This window comes from Chinchilla lanigera, unplaced genomic scaffold (assembly GCF_000276665.1).
Source record: "Chinchilla lanigera isolate Chin_1 unplaced genomic scaffold, ChiLan1.0 scaffold00033, whole genome shotgun sequence".
NCBI lineage: Eukaryota > Metazoa > Chordata > Mammalia > Rodentia > Chinchillidae > Chinchilla > Chinchilla lanigera.
In genome coordinates, this window is record NW_004955434.1 from 21,672,391 (window position 1) to 21,698,444 (window position 26,054).

Consider the following 26,054-nt stretch of genomic DNA (forward strand, 5'->3'; position numbering starts at 1 on the left):
CTTTTGCCGCTGAGCTAAATCCCCAGCCCCGCTAAGTGTATTCTTAAACACTTGATTTCCACCAGCAATGTATGAGGGTTCCAGTTTCTTTGCATCCTCACCAGCATTTGTTGTTCATCTTTTTGGTTATAGCCATCCCAGGGGATGTGGAGTGGTACTGCATTGTGCTCCCCCATAACGTGCTGGGGATTGAACCTAGGACCTAGAGCGTGTTAGGTGGTGCTGTACTGCTGGCTGCAGGCCCATTTTTTTCTCTTCTTGTGTTTTTTTTTTTTTTTTCCTCCGGTACCGGGAACCGAACTCACGACCTTGCGCTTGCCAGGCAGGCGCTTTTGCCGCTGAGCTAAATCCCCAGCCCCTCTTCTTGTGGTTTTGATTTGCACTTCCCAGGTGGTTAATAAGTGCATTGTGCTTTTGGCCATTTGCTTATCTGCCTTGGACAATTTCTCTTTGGTACCGGGAATCGAACGCAGGACCTTGCACGTGCCATGCAGGCGCTGTGCCCTGAGCTGTCTCCCGGCTGGGCATGTGTGGATTCATAGCCTTTGCTCACTTTTTAAGAAATAAAACATTTTATTTGAAAATAGTTTTACATAAGAGCTACAAAGGTAGTACAGAGAATTCCCATGTATCCTTCACCTACCCTGTGCCAGTTGTCTTTTTCTAATGAATTACATGAGTTCTTTACATAATCTGAAAAAAATTTCCTAGTTACATGTGTCATTTATATACATTTCTCATGTAATATGGGTTTTCTTTTCATTTTTATTGATGGTGGCAGTTGTAGGATGGATATTTTCAACTTCAATGAGATCTAGTTTATTTTTTCTTGTCAGTGTACTTTTTATGTTTAAGACTGCTTTGTCACTGAGGTTTCACAAAATCACAAACATTTATTCCTTTTCTTTGCCTAAGAGTTGCATGGTGTTCTTATATTTAGAGCTGCAAAGCCAGGCATGATGACAAATGCCTGTAATCCCAGTACTCAGGAGGCTGAGGCAGGAGGATTGCTGTAAGGTTGAGGCCAACCTGGATTACATAAGCCAGTTGAAGGCCAGCCTGCACTGCAGGGACCCTATCTCAAACAAAACAAAACAAAACAAAACAAAACAAAACAAAACAAAACAAAACAAAACAAAACTGCTGCTGGTGTGGTGGCACACAGCTGTAATCCCAGCACTTAGGGAAGCTGAGGCAGGAGGATTGCAAGTTCAAGCCCAGCCTGGGTAATTTAGCAATTTTGTGAAACCTTGTCTCATAATTTAAAAGGGCTAGAGATTTAGCTCAGTGCAAAGGCTCTGGATTTGATCTCTAAACTGTAAGGGAAACAAAACAAAACAAAAGAAGACGTGCAGAGCACAGTGGTGCATGACTCTGACTCTGATTAAGAGGCTGAGGTAGAAGGATCTCTAGCGAAAGGGAAAAACTGTACAAGAGAAATTGTTCCTTTTAAAACTTCGTTCTTTTGAAACTGTCTACCTTTGTAACCGCTTCATGGCCTTATGATTACTTTCTTGACCTCTGTAACCACAAGAGCATAACCTAACATGTAGGATGTCTGACTGTAACAAGCTGTCGTTAACCTAGCTCGTAACTAATGATTTCATCCTGCTGGCTCATCAGAAGAACGGCCGGGCTGCTCTGTCTCACCGTCGTACCTCGTGCTGTGCCTCACAGGGAAGCTCTAGACCGCCGGAGCTCGGGGCCTGGTGTTCTGGGAGGGCTTCCAGTCAGTGCCCGTCAGCGTAAAATAAATCTGCCTCCAAATCCCGGGTGTCGTTCGAGCGTTCATGTTTGATGTAACACTAGTTTGAGGCCAGGCTGAGGAACGAAGCAAGACCTGGTCTCAAAAAAAACAAAACCAAACCTTGCTTGACCTCATTGCTGAGTGTGTGGGCTTAGAGTGTGAGGAGGCCGAGCCTCGCCCTTTGCAGGTGAGTGTCCAGTTGCTCGAGCGCCAGGCGCTGGAAGGTGGTTTTCCCGTTGACTTGCCTTGGAAGGTGCTGTTGCAGTGAATGGGTGCGGCGTAAGGGCTGAGTTTTGGGCTTCCCGTTCTGCTCCGCTGAGGTACATGTCTGTCCTTAAGCCAGCACCACATGGTTCTGATTACTGTAGATTTTTAGTGCATTTTGAAGTAGGGATTTTTTTTTTTTTTTTGAGACAGGATCTTTCTGTGTAGCTTAAGGTAGCCTTGAACTGTGTAGTGCAGGCTGGCCTCAAACTCATTGTGATCCTCCTGCCTCAGCTTCCTGAGTGCTGGCATTATAGGCATGTGCCATCATGCTCAGCTTCAGAGGTTATTTACTTTTGTCTTTTTAAGACAGGGTCTCGTATGCAGTTCAGGCTGGCCTTGAATTCACTTTATATCCCAGGGTGGCCTCAAACTTTGGTGGTCCTCCTTCCTCAGCATCCTGAGTGCTGGGATTACAAGTGTATGCCACCATACCTGGCTGTTTATTTATTTTTGTTTTTTTGAGACAAGGTCTGGCTATGTATATAGTTCATGCTGGCCTTGAAATCACCGTGTAGCCCATGCCACTCTGGAGCTCATGGCAATCCTCCTGCCTCAGCCTCTTGAGTGCCAGGATTATAGGTATGTGTCACCATGCACAGCTTTCAGAGGATTTTTAAAATTAAAAGTGTGAGGTATTATACAAAGAAATTTTTTGTGAAAATACCTGAAAATCTGATCAAATGTAAAGGAATTCATCTGAGGATGTTTGTAGTATACTCTTATTTTTTCATAGGTGTTTTATAATACTCAGTAAATTTGTTTTTTTTTTTTTGTCTTCTTGAGACAGGAGCTTCCTATGCAGTTCAGGCTGGCCTTGAGCTTACTTATGTAGCCCAGGCTGGTCTCGAACACTCAGTGATCCTCTTGCCTCAGCCTCCCGACTACTGGTATTACAGTGTGTGCCACCGTGCCCAGCAATAAAAAATTTAAGTTGTTTGATTCTGTTTATGCTTCTTAAATTATATGGTAGCTTTTAAAAAATAATTGAGAGATTTTTATTTATTTATTTTTTTTGTGCCGGGGATCAAACTCAGGGCCTTGTGCTTGCCAGGCAGGTGCTGTGCCACTGAGCTACATCCCTGCTTATATTTATATTTAAATTATTACATTATAGTGGTTTTGCTTTGGTTTATAATTCAGAATTGAGAAACAATAGAAAAGACCAGAGTTTTGTTTCAGGAAGAAAACCAGCATTAATCTGAAGCCTGTTCTTTCCCTGCTGTCCCTGCTGTGCAGTGTTTTATATGAAGGGAAAGAGAGGCTTATTCCAGGATGTGAAGTGATCCTCGCTACACCCTACGGCCGCTGTGCCAACGTCAACAATAGTTCCACCACTTCGCAGAGAATCTTCATCACCTACCGGAGGGCTCCTCCGGTCCGACCTCAGAACGCCTTGGCCGTAACTGATATCTGTGTCATTGTGACCAGCAAAGGAGAAAGCCCTCCTCACACCTTCTGCAAAGTGGACAAAAACTTGAATTGTGGGATGGTAAGAATGGAGCTGTTTCGTTTTCAGAGTTTCATTTGAAAACAAAAGGGATAGCTTTGGGCTCCTGCTGATTATTAGGTGTGTGTGTTTTTAATTAGTACTGTGTATGTTTGCAGTAACATAGCAAATACATTCATGCTGGAGGATTGGTACATACACGTATCATCCTGATCCTAGGCATGTAGCTTCTTGTCATATTTTTATGATTATTGTTTTTGTTACTTTAGCTGTCTTGAGTTTTGTGATTGAAAGTCATTCTTAAAAGTTTTATCTGATGATTTAGAATAAATCTAGATTGAAAATCCAGAAAAAGAATATTTTAAGTCAGAGGTTCTTTTCCTTTTTTTCCTTTTTTTTTTTTTGGTAAATCCTAATATTGTCTATGTTATATTACATAGAGGTTTCGTTAACTTTTGGGTTTCAATCATGTCTGCAAAGGCAATTAAAGATAATGGGTGAGAGTTGTCCTTACATTTATTTTAAACATTGTGTTTTTGCATGCTGACACTGTAAAAGGATTTTCAAGTGAAGAAGAACATTGGGCATGCTTTTGTCTTACAGTTTTATAAAGCTAATGTTTACTTTTTTTGTATGTAAGACAGGGTCTCACTATGCAGTTCAGGCTAGCCTTAAACTCAGTTTGTAGCCCAGGCTGGCCTCAAACTTGCAGTGATCCTCCTGCCTCAGTCTCCCGAGTGCTGGGATTACAGGCGTGCGCCACCACGCCCCACCTTCAAGTTGACTGTTGAGTCAGATTTATTTTGAAAAGTATCTTCAGGTCAAACCAGTGTTCCCCTAACGTGGCTGTGCAGGCAGTGATTGCATCTGTAGCTGCTCGTGGAGACGCGGAGGTCTCTGCAGGTGGTGTCTGCAGAGCTTAGGTGCCGTCTCCCTGCTGCAGGCTTCGGCGATACTCGCCTCGTGCTGTTTCAGGCTGAAGTAGTCTCTGCGAAGTCGGACGGTTCTGAACGTTCTGAGACTGTCTTGTCTTCTCTCTTTTCTGAAGTTTTCTCAGCAGGGCTTTGCTGCATTTATACTGCATAGTGTGTGTGATAAACACAGGGTGCTGTTGTGGCAGTTGCTGTTGCTGGGGAGGGAACGCCGGCCTTGCACATCTGAAGCACATGCTTCGCTGCTGAGCCGCGCCCCAGCCCTGCAGGCCTTGCACATCTGACGCACGTGCTTCGCTGCTGAGCCGCGCCCCAGCCCTGCAGGCCTTGCACATCTGACGCACGTGCTTCGCTGCTGAGCCGCGCCCCAGCCCTGCAGGCCTTGCACATCTGACGCACGTGCTTCGCTGCTGAGCCGCGCCCCAGCCCTGCAGGCCTTGCACATCTGACGCACGTGCTTCGCTGCTGAGCCGCGCCCCAGCCCTGCAGGCCTTGCACATCTGACGCACGTGCTTCGCTGCTGAGCCGCGCCCCAGCCCTGCAGGAGTAGTGTTCAGCAAACCCTCCTGAATGATCAGAATCCTGTTCAGGAAAATGAATTTCACTTCATTTCGTCTTTTCTTACCTTAGTGTCTGTTTTACAGTGGGGCTCCAGTGTGTTTTTGTGTTACAAGAAGTCTGTGCCTGCTTCCAATGCAATAGCATATAAAGCTGGTAAGTGAATTAAAGATTCGTCTCTGCTGCTGTGGTTATTGGTGCACATTAACATTTAACTAGGAGAGACAAACTGTGTTCCTTTATGTAGTTTCTGGAATTGCTTTATTCATAAACTGAATTGTCTGTAATTTTAGCATGTAGAGCATAAGTTTTTTTAATGCATTATGTACTGCAAGGTATGTCCCCTCACCCCTAGATGTGCTGTTAATTACGTTTAAACTTCTACCCAAAGGAAGTTATGTGGGGTAAAAACACGCAAGCTTTTGGTCTGCACTAACAGATATAATAATTTAATGGAAAACTGCTTACTCTCTACCTTGTATGTTTTGGCAATCAGAAAGGTGAAAAACTGCATCTTTACTTCTTATATTTCCTTCTCTTATCTGTGTGTGTCTGATTTGAAACCACATGTTACTTGCCGTGAGAGGCGGACTTGCTTCCCTTCCCCTTGTTGCAAAGAGTCAGCTGTGTGGAGGAGAGGAGGGCCTGCGGACCCTTTCTGCCGTGAAGTTTTTGCGAAAGCTATCGCCACGGTGTTACTGCACAGTAGGATGTCGAGGGCGGTAGAGATTTAAGTGTGGCCTCTGCGTCCCCCTGGTATGGTGGGGTAGAAACTGAAAACACAGGTACGCTCCAGTTGTAAATAGAAGACATGCTGGAATGCTTCTTTGTAAAAAGAAGTAGTGCCAATTACCTTTTGATGATGCACAGTTTTTGAAATGAAGTTTTCAGGAAAGTCAGGCATATTAATATCTGAAAATTCTTGGTTGTCCTTATAAAAACTCATACTAATGAATCAAACCATTTAATTTATAGTACAAAAATAAAGGGAACACTAATGATGTAAGTTCAGTATCATCTAAAAATATGATGCTCCTATTACTGCTGTAATGTGTTGATTGTATGTGACTTTCTAAAATGTCCTTTTTTTGTGTGTGTGGTGCAGAGAAGGTATCATTTAAAAAAACCTTGCAGAACGATGCTTTGCAGCAGTATCTCGGTGTTTGATATGAGACACTTAGTTTAGAATACAGTTTTGAAGACTAAATTTGGTCTCCAAATTTAGACTAAAAATTTGGACTCCAAATTTGACTAAACTCAGAATTCTGATACTGATCTTCAAGTTTTTAATGTAGAAGTGGTCTATGCTTTGGCAGTATTAGAGGCTAATTAACTGATGCCACTGAGCTGCTTTAGTCCAAAGGGTGTTTGAAATCATTCTCAGAGTATTTCTGCTCCTACTTCCGAGTCTCAGCCTGTGCTCAGTCTCAGGGGTTACTGTGTGATTATTTTCCATGTTGCATGCCTTTTACATGCTTCTCGTTCAGCGTGAGCATAGGGGTTGTGATCATTTCTGTTGCCTTGACATTTTAATACGTATCTCTTCCCTGAATTTTTTTTCCCCAAAGACTAATTGAAAGTTAGTAAATTTCCGTCTCTTACCATTCTCCACAAGGTATTAGCATATGTAGGAAAAAATATATTAAGATTACTGATAGTATTGATTGAGTCAAGTCTGGGATAGTATAATGTTTATTTTATAATTAACTGAGTTCATAGGTAAAATATAGAGTAAAGGTATTAGTTGGTTTTGATTTCTATTATATCAAGAAAAGATTTGATTTGGAATTTTACACAGATACATATTCGCATGAAATTCGGTAATAAAGTATCCTTTAACGTGTATCATCTGTAATTTATAGAAAACTGACCTTTACAGCCGGTGTTTATCGTCGCTTCCTTTCTCCAAAAGGCCTGATTTTCAGGTACCCGGAAGACGACTACGAGTCCTTCCCGCTCTCAGAGTCTGTGCCGCTCTTCTGCCTTCCGATGGGAGCCACGATTGAGTGCTGGGACCCTCAGACCAAGTATCCACTTCCAGTTTTTTCAACTTTTGTCCTGACAGGTTCTTCGGCTGAAAAGGTATATTTTTGGCTTGTTAATTAAACCTATTTTATCTGTAGGGGTTTTTTGGTACTGGGAATTGAACTCAGGACTTGGTGCTTGCCAGGCAGGCGCTGTGCTGCTGAGCTGTATCCCCAGTCCCTAGCCATGTTTCAAAATTAGTTATTTGAATGTTAGGATTGTTTGGACCAAAGAAATGTAAATTTATACCAAAATATCCAGGGTGTAAAGTCAACATGTGATTGTCCTACAGAAGTGAATATAAAGTCTTTCTGGAGATGCACTTCCAAAACCTGGATCTAAAAATGAAATCATAGTAACAGAAGACAGGAAGGATCAGCATGACATAGAATGAAGCTGGATTATACTGACAGTATCAAAATAATAAAATGACAACATAGAAGATGTGATTTATTGAATATGTAACTGAGATGATTCATTATCAAATAGGGGGACTCAAAGTATCAGGGAAAGAATAAGGTATTTTAAAAAATGAATAGAGTAGTTGGGCTAGGAGGCTTAATCCCAAGGGGAGCTAGCAGCTAGGCCAGGAACGTTTTCTTCCCATGTGACAATACCTAGGGCAGGAGGGTTTTGGCCGAGCCTACCTGAGCAGGTTAGCAGAAGTCGTTCTGAAGATAAGAAGGGACTGAGTTGTGGCTCAGAAGTAGAGCTCTTGCCTAGCACGTATGTGGCCCTGAGTTTGCTCCCCAGCATGGCCAAAAAACCAGATAAAGTAGAAAGTAAATCAAATGTATAGAAACCGGAAATACTCTCTTTAAATTTAAAATCCAGGGGCTGGGGATTTAGCTCAGTGGCACAGCGCCTGCCTGGCAAGTGCAAGGTTGTGAGTTTGATTCCTAGTACCGGAAAACAAACAAACAAACAAATTAAAATCCAGTGAATAGCTTCATTTTATTTTATTTTAAAATTTTATTTTGCAACTGGGTGACACTAAGTTGCTCAGGCTGAGCTTGAAGCTTTGATTCTTCTACTCGGACTCCTAAGTAGCTGGGATTATAGGTGCCTGTGCCACCGTGCCATCTCCATTTATTCTTGACTTCCTGCACTTCCTTCCTTCCTTTTTGTCCTTTTTACAGAATGTTAAATTTTTGGTGGTACATGTTTGCGGTACGTGATCACGTTCACTGTGAGAGTTGGTGCGTGTGTGTGACACAGTTCTGACAAAAACGGCTTTCAGGGGTGGCAGTTCTGAGCTAAACCCCGAGTTTCCACACCCTTCCTTTCACCGGAGGTAGCACGCACCCGTAATCGCAGCATTTAAGAGGCTGAGGCAGGAGGATCACTGCGAGTTCAAGACCAGCCTGAACTACACAGAGAGAACCTGAGTTCCCAAAGTGAGACTAGAAAAAAGACAACGTTATAAAAGCATTGATTTGGGAGTTTTCTCAGGGTGATGGGAAGTCTTTAGATTAAAGATGCACTCCGAACATTCAGCAGAAATTCAGTACATTCACCTTTTTTCATGTTACAGTGATGCCCTGGAACACCACAGACAAAACAAAACAAAAACATAGAGAAGGTAATAGTTGCCTCATATAAAAGATGTGTAAGACTAGAATAATGACATAAAATGATAAATTAAAACAGAGAAGACAAGTAAAATATTAAACAGAAGGCAGGTAACAGTAATAATAAACTGTATTAGAAAATTGGGTGAAATAGGCGCACTGATTGGAGGAACCCGAGCTGAGCTGTGGGTCAGACAGAGCCGGTGGCTCGCACCGCGGCCGGCGGCCATGTTGGAGACAGCGTGTGCAGAGCGCCCAGCAGCGTGCGGAGGAGGGGTGACGGCCGGGACCCCGTTGACTGCATTGCCTGCAGCTAACCTGGCTGCTTAGCCTAGTCGTCACCTACAGTTTCTCCTGCTGAAGGTAATAAATACAACTGAAGATGCAAAAGTCTGCAAATCCTTGAGTTACAAATTGGATTTCCCTCACTGAGGCCCTTGGTCTGCTTAGGCTCATTCATTCATCAGGTGATAGCAGTGTAACTTCCGTGTGTGTGAAATGTGTGTTCTTGCTTTTGTCGTAATGCTTGTTAAAAAGTTGGTATCACTTTGAAATACTTGTATTTGACAACAGCAGCAAAACCAAAACAACACTCAGGGCTGGAGATGTCACTCAGTGGTAGAGGAAGTCTTCATCCATTGGGTTTGCTGGTGATTTCTATTATGACACCAAAAGGTAACAAAAGGAAAAAATATATAAATTATTCTCCAAAATTAAAAAGTTTTATCCATTAAGGGCATTGCTGAGAGAGTGAAAGGCACAGAAAGGGAAATTTTTTTTTTTTTTTTTTTTGCTTTAAAAAAATTTGTAGTGCTGGGGCTCTTACTCATGGTTTAGAACGTGGTAGGCAAGAGTTCTGCCACTGAGCTACACTCCCTGCTCCAGGTATTTACACCCAGGATATGGAAAGACCTCCTATAACGCAGCAAACAAAGCTGAACAACCCAGGTTAAAAATGGGTAAAAGACTTGATTAGGTGTCACTAAAGAAATGCAGATAGCGAATAAGACGAAGAAAGACGCTTGTTCACACTCAAGGCACAGTGATTTTTCTTGAGTGTAACCTTCTTTATGGCAGTGTAGTACTCCATTGTATTAAAAAACCACATCTTCTTTATCTGTTCACCAGTTGATGGGCACTTAAGTTGTTTCCAAGATTTGGCTATTACAAACTGTGCCACTGTAAATGTGCATATATTGCTGTGGTATGATGCTCTTAATTATTTTGGGAAGATATTCAGGAGGGGAATGGCTGAGTCCAATGGAACCTCTAGTCCTGGTTTTCTGAGGAGTCTCCACAGTGATTTCTACAGTGGTTGCACCAGTCTACACGCCATCAGCAGTGGAGAAGGGCTCCTTGTTCCCCACAGTCCCTGTTGCTGGTTGAGGGAAATTAATTTTTAAAAGCGGTCTTGTAACAGGATTTTATTACTTTATAGGTATATGGAGCTGCCATCCAGTTTTACGAGCCTTACTCTCGGGAACTTCTGACCGAGAAGCAGCTAATGCAGCTGGGCCTCTTGACACCTGTGGAGAGAAAAGTGATCTCAAAGTCCATCAATTCAAACAAATGCATCTGTTTGCTCTCACACTGGCCTTTCTTTGAAGCTTTTAGAAAATTTCTCATGTTTATCTACAAACTTTCTGTGTCTGGACCACACCCTCTTCCCATTGAGAAGTACGTGTAGCGGCGGGCCGTGTCGGGTGGGACAGCTGGGTTTACGTCGGCCGATCTTGGGGTGTGTCGCACGGCGAGCCTTGGAGTTGGAAGTGGGAGAGCCGCGGTGACCCTGCTTCTCCCTGAATCTTCCCTGTTCCTGAGTGCTTGGCTGTGAACTTAGGATTGAGGAGTGGTGACCGGGCCGTTGGGCGCGGGCCGTTGGAGAAGCTGGCTGGGCAGGTGGCGCCCGTGAGCGTGTGCACTTTGCGTTGCTGGTCCCGTCCGTTCCCTGATGACAGAGGCACATGCACACACGCTGTGTCAGGGGCCAGCCCGCATTCTAAGTGTGACGGGACTAAGCCGCTGGAGATACTGTGAAGGGTGAATTATGGATATTGCATGTAAGTAAGGTGTGGTTTTAGCACAGGACAGAACTTTCATGTTTTTGCTTTGATTTGTGATTCCCTTTGTCATGGACATTTTTTAAGAAAGAAAGGTAGATGTGGAGCCATTTTGTCTTTTTCAAACTTTTCTGATTGCTGTGGCACATTGGCTTTTGTTTGTTGTTGGTGGTTTTTTTCTTGTGCCGTACTGGGGGTGGAACCCAGGGCCTTTGCACTGAGCTACATCCCTAGCCCGTTCTTCTTTGTTATTGTGAGACAGGTCTCACTAGGTTGCAAAGTTAGCAGGCTGGGCTTGAACTTGTGACCCTCCTGCTTGAATCTCAGTGCTGCTGGGCACCGCCGCGCTCACCTGTTTGTTTAATATAGTGTAAAACTTACACACCCTGCCAGTAAAGTAAGAAGGTTTAAGGCTCTTGTGTGAGCTCGTCAAGACGTAGTATGTAAACAGGTTCCAGCTGTAATGTTGTACTCCTGGGATGCTAAAATAGTGGTTCGTATTTCTAGACTTAACTCTCAGCTGCCAGATCAATTTTAAGACTTCATGGTAAAATTTAGTGTTGGTGACATGATAACAAACTTCAAAATTTAGGCTGGGGACGTAGCTTAGCAGCACAAGCACCTGCCTGGCAAGTGCACGGTCCTGAGTTCGAATCCTGGTACCAAAAATAAAATAAATAAAAATTAAAATATTGATAGCTTGTGAAAATAAAATCAGTATAAATAATTTTTTTTCAGTTCAGATACTGTCTTTCATTTTAGTGGCTCCTAAGAGTTCAAAACTCCGGAGACATTTAAACATTTCCAGGTAGAAAAATAGCGCGTAGGTGTTTGTTCAGAATTATGGCAGTGAAGCTGGGGTTAAGTCCTGTGTGAGTGCCCTGGACTTAGTTCCTGTAAGCCGGCTCCTTGGCATGTTGGACAGGACCGAGGATGAAGCTCGGCGATGGAACGCTCATACAGTGTTCGTGAGGCCCTGCATCCCGTGCCCAGGGCTGAAAAAGATAACAAGCATTTTGTACTCTTGCTAGTTTGTTCTATCGGAGTTTCTTTCTGATAAGCAAGTCTGTAAAGGTTAGCTTCTTGGCCAGGCGTGGCGGTGCACATCTACAGCCCTGACACTTCGTGGGGTTGAGGCAGGAGGGCTGAGGCAGTTTGCGCAGCTTAGGGACTTAGTGAGATTAAAGTTAAACAGCAAAAAGAGCTCAGTGTGAAGGCCCTGGGTTCAACCCTCTGTACTGGAAGAAAAATGAACTTCTTTATGAGAACTGTATTTGTGTTGTCTTCTCTGGTGAAAATAGGAATTGTTAGTATAGACTTTGAGTTAGAGAACACATTGTGCATTTTGGTTAGTGTGTGTTTACACTGAGATTCTTCACTCCCGTCCCCCTCTCCTCCTCCCTGAGCCCTTCCGTTCCCCTTCTCCCCCATCCCCCCCCGCCCTCCCCCTCCTTCCCTTCCTTCCCAGCCCACCGCCCGTCCGCGTGTCATCATGGGGCCTTCACGCCCCCGTCCCCGGGGCCTCGGGCAAGCTAGGCAGGCACTCTGCTGTGCGGTCCGTCCCAGCCTGAAAGTTTGTTTTTTACTGTGGGGATAACGTTATAGTGATGTTTAAGATTTGTTAAAGTGCTGTATATGAAACATTTTACAAAAGTAATTATGGTCATTATTTTGTAACGTTTTCTAGGCACATTTCGTATTTTATGCAAAACATCCCGTTTCCTTCACCGCAGAGACCAAGGATTCTTGTCCAGGTAATGAAGTAGCGTGTTCTGGGAGAGCTGCTTGTGTCACTCCAGCCGTTGCGGAACGCGTCCCACGCCCTCGATTGTGAGATGAGCAGTACACGTTCATGAAGTTCTTGAACTCGCTTTATTTGAGGGCTTTGCAGGGAGCTCTTCACGGGCTTTTGGGTCCTGGATGCACAGAATTGGAGTAATTACAATTTTTGGTTCACGATACTGTTCTCATTGGTCCGTGCGTGGCCTTTATGTAGCTAATTTTAATCAGGTAAAACCCAGAATTGCATTATTCTGTTCTCGATATCAGAATGACTAAGAAATACGAAGTGAGCTGCGGTTGCCGGGGGGGCAGTGGAACAGCCCGCGGCGGCACTTTCCAAAGCCAGGCAGGCCTCCAGCGTGTGCCTCACACAGCTTGCTGGGTGAGGCGTTACCCACGCGAGCAGGCCTGCCCGGGTCCGTAGGCGACCGCTTGGCTTGTTTCTTAAATGCAGGTATGAGATCAGATTGTCGTAAAAGCTGCCAGATCAGTTTTGTTTTCATTTATGTACTATCTCTTTCTGGACCACAACCCTTTGTGTGGTGGCGGTTTGAGTTATACTGGTCGGTATAGGCAAGCTGTTTAATATTTTTCCTAAGAGATTATAAATACTACATATGGTAGGATTAAGCCGGAGAGTATTGATCTTGAATGTGGTTCAGTTCATTAAGTATTAATATATATCAAGCAACTATTAAGTGCTTAATAATCTGCTGAGTAAATAAATTGAGGTTTTAATAAAAAATTACAGTCTAAAAATTTTAACTGCCTTTTTTTAACTTTTTTTTTTTTTTTTGGTGCTGGGAATCGAACTCAGGACCTTGTACTTGCCAGGCAGGTGCATGTGCTGCTGAGCTAAATCCCCGACCCTTAACTGCCATTTAACCAGTTAACTGATTCAAAACTCTGCGAAACTGAGTTTGAAAAGAACTAATGCAGTCGCTGAGTGAATGTAGTTATTTTGCATCTTAGTATGTTTCAAAGAGTTTGCATGTTGAACTATTTTCTGTTTACCCATAATCTAAATATTCAGATTTCAAAATTGATTTGGTTAATTTATCTTTTCTTTTTTTCAGCTGTCAGTCCATGATGCACTAATATTATCGCAGCCAGTTTCTACGCCTTTACCGCTAAGGTAATCAGTGGTATCTGTGAATTGTGGTGCTGGGGATGGAGCCCGGGTCTTGAGGTGCCGGGCCAGGGCCGTGTCACTAGGCTGCATCCCCGGCCCAGTTAGTGGTTTTAAAATGCTGTGTTTGTTCACTTGGAGCAGAATGCTTTAAAATGCTTTAGGGGTTAGGGTAGCAAAGTTAAGTGTTGTTTTATAAGGGATGAGGGGTGGTACTGTTTTTAAATGGTAACAGGGAAATTGCTAGGCTGGATATAGGGCATTCTTTCCCTTCCTTGTGTTTTTTGTTTGTTTTTTTGTTTTTTTTCCAGTACCGGAAATCGAACTCATGACGTCGCGCTTGCTAGGCAGGCGCAGTGCTGCTGAGCGAAATCCCCAGCCCTGTGATTTTTTTGTTGTTTTGTTTTTTTGGTTTTCCTGTGATCTCTCTTCCCATATCTAGTTCATAAGTAAATGTTGAGTTTACTGATTTTAACCTAAATATCTTCAATCTAATTGCTCTTCTTCACCAGTACAGGCTAGCATACTTACTTACCTGGACTACTTCATTACTAACCTTTCTTGTGTGTGTGGTACTAGTGTTTGAATTCATGGCCTCATGCTACACCGCTGACTATATATCTCCCGTCCTTTTTCGTTGTTGTTTTTCCCCAGTACCGGGAATCGAACTCACTGCCTTGCGCTTGCCAGGCAGACGCTGTGCCGCTGAGCAAAATCCCAGCCCCCTCTCTCTCCAGTCCTTTTTTCATCCTTCATTTTGAGACAGAGTCTCCTTAAGCTCCCCACTCCAGCAACTTTCCATGCTCGGGGGTAGCTGGAACTCGGGGTTACCACCAGCCCCAGCTCTGTATTCACCTTTTGATCGACCCTCTTGTCTTTCTTCGGTTCTTTGTGCACAGTGCAGCCGTGTGTGTCTGTTTGAGAATCAGATACAATGGTTTTCTTTCCGTTCAGTCTGATTTCATGTTCTTCTCACTTCTTCCCTTACTGTGCAGTTTCTTGATTATGACGCTAGTGTGTGTTATGATCTCATACCTTCCATCCCACCCCTGCCTTCATTCTTTTGAACTCAGCTCAAATGATTGTGCTTCAGGAAAACCTTTCCTGATAAATGTCCCTTTGTTAACAATTAATGATATTTAATTACAGTTTTTATCATAAGATGAGTTTTAAGTCACTCCATTATATTATTGCACTAAATTTGCTTTTTATTTTTGATTCATTACTGTCAGATTTAAAATTAATACTAGATTCTTAATTATTAACACTGAGAAAATAATTTAATAAGCAAATCTTAATACATTTTTAGCAAAGTAGTTCATAACCCTTTCTCTTTTTACCTAGTGGAGCCAACTTTAGCACCTTACTGATGAATCTGGGTCCTGAGAATTGTGCAACTTTGCTGCTTTTAGTTTTACTTGAGAATAAAATTCTGCTGCATTCTCTTAGGCCAGCTGTGTTGACTGGGGTAGCTGAAGCTGTTGTGGCTGTAAGTATAGAATTTTCCTTTTATAACAAAATAACTGATAGAGAATTCCCATTCTAAGGAGAAATCTTCAAACAAAGCAACTTTAAAGATTACCAGCCTGGTGAAAGTTTAGCATAAGATAATTGGGTTGCAAAGAAAAATAGTGTATAGAAAACAAAGGTGATTTCTGTTTGAGAAGAAATGTCAGTTGCTAATTTTTCATTTTAGGGTTTTCCAGAGAATAGCAACTATATGATTGAATAATAAAACGTGTAGCCAGACGTAGTGGTGCACGCCTGTCATCCCAGCACTTGGGAAGATGAGGCGGAGGGGTCACCGTGTGTGCAGGGCCGGCCCAGGCTACATAGTGAGTTCAAGGCCAGCCTGGACTACGTGTGAGTGAAGCTGATTAAATTAAGAAGCTCCATCCAATTTCAGCATAAATTATGCAGATGAATTAGATGGTTAATTTCTTCCCATTTTATCAGTTAATCACTGTACCTAGTAGCATATAGGACTTGGTTGTGAGGAGGATAGCATAAAAGTGCTTAGTTCTTATGTAAAGCACAAATAAAAATTGAATCAAATAATTCTTGTTCAAAACTTTATGATGGTTTCTTATTATACGTAAAAATAATGATGATATAGGGCTTTATAGGCTTTAGTGTAGAACTTGGGGTGTTCCACTTCTTCCAGTCTGATATCCCATTATTTGATTTAAGGTAATTGATTGTTCTCTCTTCCCCATTTTAATAATGTAAGTCTCTTGCAAGTAAGAATTTAAGTCTGGGGGCTGGGGATATAGCTCAGTGGCATAAGCACCTTCCTGGCAAGCGCAATGTCATGAGTTCAATCCCCAGTACCGCAAAAAAAAAAAAAGAAGTCTGTTTACTTCTATATTCTCAGTACTTATTGCACTTGCCTAACATGGAGTTGTTTCTTAGTAACAACTTCTAAAACAACAAAAAATGTATGTCTCCAGGACCTTAATTTGGTCAGAGAACTGCTGCTAGGACAAAAATAACCATAAACGCGGCTTATGATGATTCTTACTATTTCTTTCTCAAGTCTGCTGCACAGGTGCTTGTGAAAGCAAAACTTATCACAGTGAAATATTTCTTAATGAACTGAGCACTTTTAGAAAGTTGCCACTCATCTGTCCCTTCCTAAAACACTAGTGTTTATCTGCCCACACTTTGTCAGACAGTTTTTTCTTTTTGAGACAGGGTCACACTGTATAGTTCAGGCTGGCCTTGAACTGACTATGTAGCCCAGACTAGCCTGGAACTCAGTGATCCTCCTGCCTCAGCCTCTCAGGTGCTGTGATTGCAGACGTGCATTGCCACGCTTGGCTGTCAGACACTTTTGGCCCAGACTCTTGCCTGATTTCAGCAGTACTGTGCAAGGACAGGTAGTTGTACAAGGTTTAGGTAACTGATGGCTATTTATTTATTATTTGGGGTTTTATTTGGAGACAGGGTCTCATTACGTAGTTCAGGCTAGCCTTGAACTGCCTCAGTCTCCCAAGTGCTGGGATTACAGATGTGCACCGCCATGCCTGGCAATCACAACTGCTTTTTAAAAAATTTTTATTAGTGTATGTTTGCAATATATAATGATTACATGTATTGTAGGGAGTTGGTATATGTACCTAACACATTCTTTTTATGTCATCCCATGCCCGTTTGAGAACTGATGTTGGAGAACTATCTGAGTTGCATATAATGTCGTTGATAAATAAAGATGTAGCCGAGCATGGTGGTGCATGCCTGTAATCCTAGTACTAGGGAGGCTGAGGCAGGAGGGATCTCTGTGGGTTTGAGACCAGCTGGGCTACCAAGTTAGTTCAAGGCCAGCCTGAACTGTGTAGGGAAACCCTGTCTCAAAAAAAGACAAAAAAAAAAATCAAGATGTGGTAGTTAGGCGAGTTACTATTTGAAGAAGAAAAAACTGAAAAGCATGTTAACAGGTCAGATACTTCCAAAGGAAAGCGATGTGAATATATATCAAAGAATGAATGAAGAGCCGTAGCAAAGCTGTGTGTGTCTTTGTAAAGAACACACAATTAAGATGGATCTTTGTAAAGACAAGTGGGTGAAAATTCTTGCAGAACAACTTATATTGAGTTTTTTGAGATGTCAGGTTTCACTGAAGTTGGATTTTTTTAAATGTTTATTTGAATAGCTGTTCTTTTGTTGAGATTTTGAAGTGACTTACCATACCTAAGAGAACCGTTAGTTTAAAATTTTTATTATTATTATTGTTGATACTGGGGTTGAACCCAAGGCCTTTGCACTGACGCCAACCCTTTAAAATTTTTTTGTTTTTTGAGACAGTCTTACTAAGTTGGCTGGGCTGGGCCTGAGTTTGTGCTTATTCTGCCTCAGCCTCCCAGAATGCTGGGGTTACAGGTGTGTGGTGACACGTGGTTTTATTAGTGTTTTTAATGTAGTGCTTCGAGTTGAACCCAGGGCCTCCTTCATGCTAAGCGCGAACTCCACTGCTGAGCTATATACTTCCAGGCCCTTTGGGTGTTTTTGTTTTTTGTTTTGTTTTTTGAGACAGGATCTTGATATGCAGTTCAGGCTGGCCTTGAACTCTCACAATCCTTCGTGGTGCAGTGCTGGAATTACGGGCGTGGGCCGCCACACCCAGAGAGTTAAAACAGTCCTTAGTGCTCGTAGTTGGATTTTGGCCAGAGGTTATTGTGAGACTAAGTGGATGAGATGCATAAACATCAAAAAGCATAAATTCGTCTTACGATTTTTGGGGACAGTTTTATCTCTGTAGTTTGACTCTTGCCATTAAATGAGCACGTGGGTTTTATACAAGTATTAGAAGGATGAACATGCCAGCAACTATTGGCACTTTTACTGTGCTTCTGGTCATTGTCACGTTTGAAAATTTTGAGCACATGTGTTTATTCTTCGCTCAGTAATATTTTAGAGTCATCTGGCTTAAGAGTGAAGTTTAAGGGGCTGGGGATTTAGCTCAGCGGCAAAGCGCCTGCCTGGCAAGTGCAAGGTCGTGAGTTCGGTTCCCGGTACCGGAGGAAAACCAAAACCAAAAAACAACAAAAAGAGTGAAGTTTAGGGTTAAACCCTGCACTCGCGGCTCTCCGCGGGCCCTTTCCAGTGTTCGCGGTGCGCTTGTCTCTGCGGGTCAGCGCACGGCTCCCTGTGCTCTCTCCCCAGATGGTCTTCCCGCTGCAGTGGGGGTGCCCCTACATCCCGCTGTGCCCGCTGTCTCTGGCCGCGGTGCTCAGCGCGCCGCTGCCCTTCATAGTCGGTGTCGACTCGCGGTACTTTGATCTTCACGACCCGCCGCAGGACGTCGTTTGCGTTGACTTGGATACGAACGTGTTATATGTGTGAGTTGTCGGCCTTACGTTACCCACTGCCTCTGCGTTTTTCACCATACACAGTTACAGCTTTTTGTTATTTTTACTTTTTCTTTATTTTGATTTCTTGAGATAGGGTCTCACTGTCGTAGTTCCGGCTGTCTTGAGCTCACAGTGATCCTCCTGCCTCAGCCTCCTAAGTGCTAGGATTACAGGCGTGCGCCACCACACCTGGCCCAGTTTACTTCTTTAAAGTGAAGTATAATCACTGTGCGAGCGGTGGTGGCAAGCCTGAGGCACGCGTGCTGCGGTGGGCTGTTTTTGTGTCATTGAAAGCTCTGGAAGGTTTGGCCTCACTGCCGTAAAGGGTGCTGTCACACCATTCTCTTGGTTATCAGGATTCAAATTTTATAAAGAGTTCTTCTTCCCTGCCTTCTTTCTCTCTTTTCTTTCTTCTTTCACAATGCCAAGAATCAGACCCAGGCTGGCCTCAAACTTACGGTGATCCCCCTGCCTCAGCCTCCCCAGAGTTGGGATTACAGATGTGTGCCACCACATCCCATGCCAGACTTCCTGTTGGCCGGTTAATCTGCTGCGCCTGGGCTTTCTTGTCAGCTCTGCTGCGTTCAGTGCCTGTGTGTTTCTGAGCTGACTCTGTTCCTGCAGTCTGTTGCCGTCTTGCCAACATTACACTGCCTTAATGAATAAGGTTAAGTTGTGCACAACATGGATGGACCTTGAAAACGTTGTGCTAAATGACTTTATGTTACTGGGTGTGGTGGCGCACGCTTGTAATCCCAGGACTCGGGAGGCTGAGGCAGGAGGATCACAGTGATTTTGAAGCCAGCTTGGGCTACATGGTAAGTTGAAGGCAGTCTGAACTATATAGCAAGACTCCGTCTCAAAAACAAAAACAGAAAAACACCTTTTATTATGTGAAATGTTCAAAATAGACAAATTTATAGAGGAAGGCAAATCAATTAGTGCTTACCTTGGGGTGGGGTGGGAGTGTGCGTTTCTTTTTGAGGTCATGGAAAAGTTCAGAACTGGTTATGGGTGTGGGCCTGCAGTTCTGTGAATATGGTGAAAGCTGTTGAATTGCTTCAGTGGATGAATTACATGGTATATGAATTATATCTCCATAAAAGTCAGTCCTTTTTATCCCTGTTGTGATACTGGCTTGGTGGGTAGCTTCAGCCACAGCCCATGTCTGGTATATAATAACTTGCTTTTTTTTTCTTCTCAGTGCAGTTTATTTTTCTGTCATCTGCTTGATTTTTAAAACTCTAGTGTTCTTTGTGTTACTCTGTGACATTACTACAGTAATTGATATATTTTTTTGAGGCAGAGTCTTGGCTTTGTAGTTCAGGCTGAACTTGCACTCGTTGTGTAGCCCAGGCTGGCCTCAAACTCACAGTGATCTTCCTGTCTCAGCCTCCTGAGTGTACCACCACACCCAGCAGTAGTTAATGTTTAATGTATCTTTTCCCATACTTTTAATTTAGATTTTCTATATATAATAACATTATTTGTATGATTTGTATGAAGTCACACAGATGGCAGATTTAGGGCCAGGTTACAAACTAATGATAGTCCGGATAGTAATGACAGTGTTCAATTTGGGGGGTTAAAAGATGGCACCAAAATATTAGAATACACAAAATAGGAGAAGTTGATCAGAATTAATTGTCACATGCTGCCAAATTTAAAATACATTGCAGAGCGTGAAGGCTGGCACCTCTGTAGTAACGTATTCTCGCAGAGGTCCCTCCTGTCTCAGTGGAACTCTGAGCAGAGTCAGTATTTCAGGCGCTTGTTTTAACTGGAGGGCTGAATGCTAGCGCTCTGCTCAATGGGACGGGGACTGTCTCCGGTCCTTCAGGAGCTTTGTAAAACCCCAGGCTCACCGTTGACCCTGGAGACATGTGGGGCATTGCTGTCCTCTGGCTTCCAACCGCTGAAGACTTCCCTGACATTTTTGCTAGCTGAGCCGTACATTTGATTCTATTTTTCATGTTTTTTGTTAGTTTCTGCTCGTGATACATTGGGATTCCATTCAGGCTGGGTTGTTGGTAGCATGTGCCTATCTCCTCCTGATCAGTTTTACTCCCTCTGCCCCTGAACTGTGAATTCAGAGGGGTGTTTTATATGCATGCTGACTTCTGTAGGAAGAGTACTTTCCAAGTCATTGTGTCTATGTTTTACATTATTGTAAAATTCTGGAAACATAAGTTTTTAGTAATATCTTTTAAAACGGTCACGTCTGTGTCATTGGGTTTTTAAGTGTTTTATGTTGAATAATGGTGTTGTAACTTACGTTTTGACTACTGTAGAACTGCATGAACTAAGCGTAGTGTTAACCCCTACTGAAATTCTCGTCTTTCAATATAGGCTATAGTATGTTAGAAGCCTACTAATAAGTAGTTTGAAGTCTCTGATCAGTTAGACGCAATTGGACTTAAAGTGCTGTAGTTCTGCAGTGTAACCTTGGAAGGAAGATTTGAGTGTGGGGTTGGACCTTAACTGCACTGAAAATCCATGGTTGAGAGTTCAGAGAAAACCAGATTTGACTGCAGTCAATTAAAATGAAAAGAGAACTTCCTTGAAAATCATTTATTTCAGATTGCCTCTGTCAATTGTAACTGCTATCAAAATATTCTTTCTTTTCTAAGTTTGCCATCAGAATTTTTGCTTAGTAAAACCGTAAGTTAACAGATTTTACCAATTGTGCTCTTAATTAATAGATCAGAGGAAAAGAAACCTATGAACTGGAAGCAGCTTCCCAAGAAGCCATGCAAAAATCTCCTTAGCACCTTAAGGAAATTATATCCCCAGCTATCTTCAGGTAAGTGTAAGAAAAAAGGAACTTGGGGTGGGGTAGTGCTGAGGAACTCAAAAAAGGAATTTCTGAGATGGTGTCTCACTTTGTAGTTCAGGCTGGCCTTAAACTTACGTTGTAGCCCAGGCTGGTGTTCAGTTTGCGGCAGTCTTTCTGCCTCAGCCTCCCAAGTTATGGGATTACAAGTGTGCGCTGCCACAGCTGCCTAAAAAAAAAGAATATTTTATTTTATTTTATTTTATTTTATTGTCTTTTTGAGACAGGGTCTCACTATGCAGTTCAGACTGGCCTTGAGCTCACTTTGTAACCCAGGCTGGTCTCGAACTTGCAAGGATCCTCCTGCCTCAGCCTCCCGAGTGCTGGGATTACAGGCGTGTGCCACCACACCCGGCTAAAAAAGGAGTATTTTAAATGAAAGAATGTATATGAGAGAATTCTTAAATTTAAACGTAATATCACCCTACTTAATGTTTTTTGCAGTGCTGGGGATTAAAGGTAGGGCCTCGTGCATGGTAGGCAGATGCTCCGTGGCCGAGCCACCCCGGCCCGATTCTGTGCACTTAAGAGCCTACGTTGCTGTCCGGGCGCACCCCGGGCCCTGCCTGCTGGGGCCGTCCTGCCAGCCTCCGACAGCCGTCTCCTTGCAGTGACGGCCAGGGTTTGAAGAAGCAGTGGGCTTGATTTTAGTTTCACTGTTTCCTGAACGAGTCATTATATAAATCGAGTTTTATATGTTCATGCTGTTGCTGTTTGTTTTTACTTTGTCAGTTCACCAAAAAACTCAAGAAGGCTCTGCAGTGGAGATGACTCCTATCGAAGCAGATTTCTCCTGGCAAAAGAAGATGACGCAGCTTGAGATGGAAATCCAGGAGGCGTTTCTGCGGTTCATGGCGTCTGTTCTAAAAGGGTATAGAGCTTACCTCAGGCCGATCACAGAGGCCCCTTCAAAGAAAGCCACGGCTGTAGATTCTTTGTTTGATCGACAAGGCGAGTAACATTCACAATACTTGAGCTTTTAACTCAAGTAAAAAATGTTTTTTATTTGCTATTGTTACTACCAAATATTTATTAAAGTTATTAGAGTTTTTTGTTGTTGTTGTTATTTTTGAGACAGGGTCTCGATACGCAGTTCATTCAGGCTGGCCTTGAGCTCACTTTGTAGCCCAGGCTAGGCTAGAACTTCCAGTGATCCTCCTGCCTCAGCCTCCCACGTGCTGGGATTACAGGCGTGTGCTACCATGCCCAGCTAGAGATTTATATTAAAATATAATGAAGTTCCATGAATTTTTAATGTATCTCTATGAACAGAGAATTGGTTTTTATTTATTTTAAATTTTTTTGAGACAGAATATCAGTGTATAGTCCAGACTGGCCTTGAACTAGTTGTATTGCTTGGTCTGGCCCTGGCTTTGAGAATATCCTGCCTCAGCCTCCCAAGTGCTGGGATTATGGATATGTACTATCACTCCTGTCTTCTTTTAATTTTTATACCCTGTTACTTCCCTAAGAAATCTGAAACTACAGATCTTCACTTATGAAAAGGTCAAAGATGTTTATATTTAAAATACTACATAATCTATTGTCTTAGTAAAACGTAGCTGGTGATTTCCCTCTAGTTGTTTTCTCAATTTTGTATAGTTTTTAGAATTATATGCCTTATCTTTGATAGATTCCCTCCAGCATGAGAATGAGGTCACCAGTTTTTAAACATTCTGACAGATGTCACTTTGTTTCAGGGGAAATATGTACTCACTATTTTTGGAATGTGTTGTGTTACAGAGTTAGAAGGAGTTTTTATGTTCTTCAGTTACTTTCTCATGTATTGGCGATTTTACATCTATATCAGTATTCATATGAAAACTGGTTTTTTGTGCTTTTGCTCAGCAGTTACTTTTTATCAGAAGTGTTACCGCCAGTGATCTCCCGCCCTTTTATCTTTTCTGCCTCGGGATAGTTCACTGCGCAGATGTTTGACTAGTCACTGTGTAGAACTAGGAAGAAAAAACGTAACTCTGTGGAATTTTCTTTAAATTCTTTTTTCTTGGAGACAAGGTCTCACTGTACAGGTCAGGTTGTCCCTGAACTCACTGCGTAGCCCGGGCTGCCTTGAGTTCACAGTAATTCTCCTGCCTCGGACCCCTGCGCCCTGGGTGTGCACCTCTGTGTCTGGCAGCTCTGTGGAATTCTTGTTTTTGTTTGTTTTGTTTTGTTTTTGTTCTGGTACCAGGAATCAAACTCACAACCTTGCGCTTGCCAGGCAGGTGCTGTGCCACTGAGCTAAATCCCCAGCCCCTAACGCTGTGGCATTCTAAGTGGAAAAAATCTAAAATACTTTAAAAATAGAACAAGTACTCAAGGGAGCAGATTTCACATGATAATTCAGAGAAAGAGGACATTCGCCCAGATGGGTTTTAGAAGAGTTCATTGAAGGACCGGTGGGCCTGAGGCGGCCGAGAAGAGCGGCAGAGGCTTTCCCGAAGCCCGTGGGCGGAGCCGCCCCGAGTGAGAATGTGTGTGGCCGTCGGTGAGCCCTCCTGGGCTCTGGTTTCTCGTTAATAAGATGGAGTAACGTGTGGGCCCCAACTGGTGCAAATACTTTAAATACTTGGTAGCAACACCTGGCTGTGTTACTGGTGGTGATGACGGAGTGGAGCACAGCAGGAGCGAGGGAGGAGGCCCAGGCCGTTCGCAGGGGCCGCGAGCGGGTTTGTTGTCGTGCAACACACTGGAGGCTAAAGTGAGGTCAGGGTGTCTTCTGGGAACTCCTTTTCTTGGCTTCTCCGCGGTGTTTTGTCCCTGTGCTGCCTGTGTGTGTGTGTCAGGTTCCTCTTAGAAGGACAGCGTGCTGCTGGATCAGGGCCCACCCTCGCTGATTCCTTGAGCTCACTGGTTTCTGTAGAAACCTGACCATCGTACCGTCGTGTTCTGAGGTAAAAGGGGTTAGGACTCCCAGGAAAAATTCCTGGGGACACAGCTCAGCCCATCCGTGACGGCGTGTCTCAGAAGACAGCTGACTGGACCAGAAGTGAGGCGCTTTGCGTGTGTTGTGGGGGATTGGGCTGAGAATAAGATCAGGTCCAGGTTCCGGGGGATCTGAGGGGCGGGTGGACTTCTGCCCGCTGGGCAGCCCTGGTGAGCTGGCACTGTGCTCTGGAAAGCGGCGCGGCTGAGTTTGTGAGCCCTGAGGCTTTCTGCAGTGAACAGCGCAGCGTTTGGTTTATGTTGTGCTTCTCCTGAAACACCCGCGTGGAGCCCCCTGTGCTCAGAAGTGGCACGCCCACAGCTGAATGGGCCTGCTCGGACGAGGTGGGGCAACGAGGAGAAGAGAAGTGTTCCGACATCTCTCTGGCTTATGTGAAGAGAGAGCTCTGGAAGCGGGGAAGATTGGAGTGTGGATCTGCTAGTTAGGAACCTACTGCATCGGTCCAAGTGCTCAGTCTAGGTGATTTTTTTTTTGGTACCAGGAGTTGAACTCAGCACCTCGCACTTGCCAGGCAGGTGTAGTGCTGCCGACTGTGTCCCCAGCAGTGGGGGTGATCTGGAGTAGCTCCTGGTGGTATGAAGAGAAGAGCGGCTTCTCAAAATCATACTGAATAGGTGATTGAATATGGAATGTAAGGAGGAGATGTCAAGAGCACCTTTGAAGTTTATTTTTCAGTGTTGTTGTTGTTACTATTTGAGATAGGCTCTTGCTGTGTAGTTCAGGCTGTCTGAACTCACTGTGTAGCCCAGGCTGGCGTCAGACTTGTACTGATCCTCCCGCTACAGCCTCCCAATGCTGTTTTAACAATTAAGTGGACGATGGTACCCTTCATTCGGAAGTCAAAAAGAAGAAGGACGATTGGATCAGTTGTTTAAGGAAAGTTTTCTCTTTTGAAGATGAAAATGAGAGACTTTCGTATACGGATTAAAAAGCAGCTAACAGGAAAAATGGTCCTCAGAACACTGGAGAGGCTACAATCCCAAGCTAGTGCAGTGGGCTTGTTCTTCGATAGCGGGGAAGACATACTCTTGTAAGCAGACAGAAGGCATGAAGGCTACCTGAGAACGACGCATAGATTTGGTGGGAGAGCGTGTCGGCCATTTCTGTGTAAAGGTTATTTTGTCTGAGGTACAGTTTGGTCGTTAGGTTTGGGGGATGAGGACGCAGAGGGAGACCGTTTAAAATCGGAAACTGGAATGGAAACATGGGTAGAAGGAGACGACACTGATTCTAGAAACGTCGGAGGGTAGCTGGTCACAAATTAAAGGCATAATCTGGGTTCTGATCTGCTGCGTTTGGGAAAGTTTTTACCCCTTAGCTTGTGTTCTGTCATTCCCAGCGCAGATTTGGGACAGCAGGCTGTGCATTCTTCCAGAGCTCAGTTGTGCTGTGTAGGTCTGACCAACAAGACAGAGGGCGAAAGGCTTGGGGGTACTGATGGGAGGTGGTGGATACGTGCGGAGCCTCGGTGCTGGAGAGGCGGAAAAGGACAGACAGGAGGGCGCGGGTGGGAGGCAGAGGGCCAGCGGGCTGGGGTGAGAGACCTTTGGATTGTTGAAAATCAGGGCATCGGGAGCCAGAGCTGCGTGGTTTGTGACTGTAGGGAGAGTGATGGCACGGTTGGGTAGACGTTCAGCTAGGAGCCGTCAGCAAGTGAGCAGGGCGGCGCCCCTGATGTCCAGAGAGGGCTGCGGGGAGGGCCGCGGTTAGGAGAGGTGGGGGAGCCCGGTGCTTAGGCTTAACTGAGCAGACGTTTTTGTAAGACGGTACAGGAATACTCGTTGTCTGGTGGCTCATTGCCTTACTGGCTCAGAGACACACAGAGAGAGAGAAGAATTTCTGTTTGAGAGCTGAGGTGCTAGAGGTACCTCGGGGTTCAGAATGCAGTGTAAAGGTCAGTGGTATA

At 43.9% G+C, this 26,054-nt stretch overlaps 1 protein-coding gene across 3 annotated transcripts in view; it reads left to right on the plus strand.

The window, feature by feature from the left end:
• Positions 1–26,054, plus strand: part of Dennd4c (DENN/MADD domain containing 4C) — a 100,775-nt gene that overhangs the window by 32,323 nt on the left and 42,398 nt on the right. For 2 of the 3 annotated variants that reach the window (XM_005388729.2, XM_013516304.1), the window contains 10 exons: positions 3,251–3,503; positions 5,038–5,107; positions 6,864–7,033; positions 9,986–10,224; positions 12,295–12,361; positions 13,466–13,524; positions 14,863–15,007; positions 18,181–18,356; positions 21,071–21,171; positions 21,934–22,152. In XM_005388729.2, coding sequence (XP_005388786.1) covers positions 3,251–3,503; positions 5,038–5,107; positions 6,864–7,033; positions 9,986–10,224; positions 12,295–12,361; positions 13,466–13,524; positions 14,863–15,007; positions 18,181–18,356; positions 21,071–21,171; positions 21,934–22,152 — 1,499 coding nt within the window. The remainder of the gene's footprint in view (positions 1–3,250; positions 3,504–5,037; positions 5,108–6,863; positions 7,034–9,985; positions 10,225–12,294; positions 12,362–13,465; positions 13,525–14,862; positions 15,008–18,180; positions 18,357–21,070; positions 21,172–21,933; positions 22,153–26,054) is intronic. The other variant, XM_013516305.1, reaches the window with a different exon arrangement.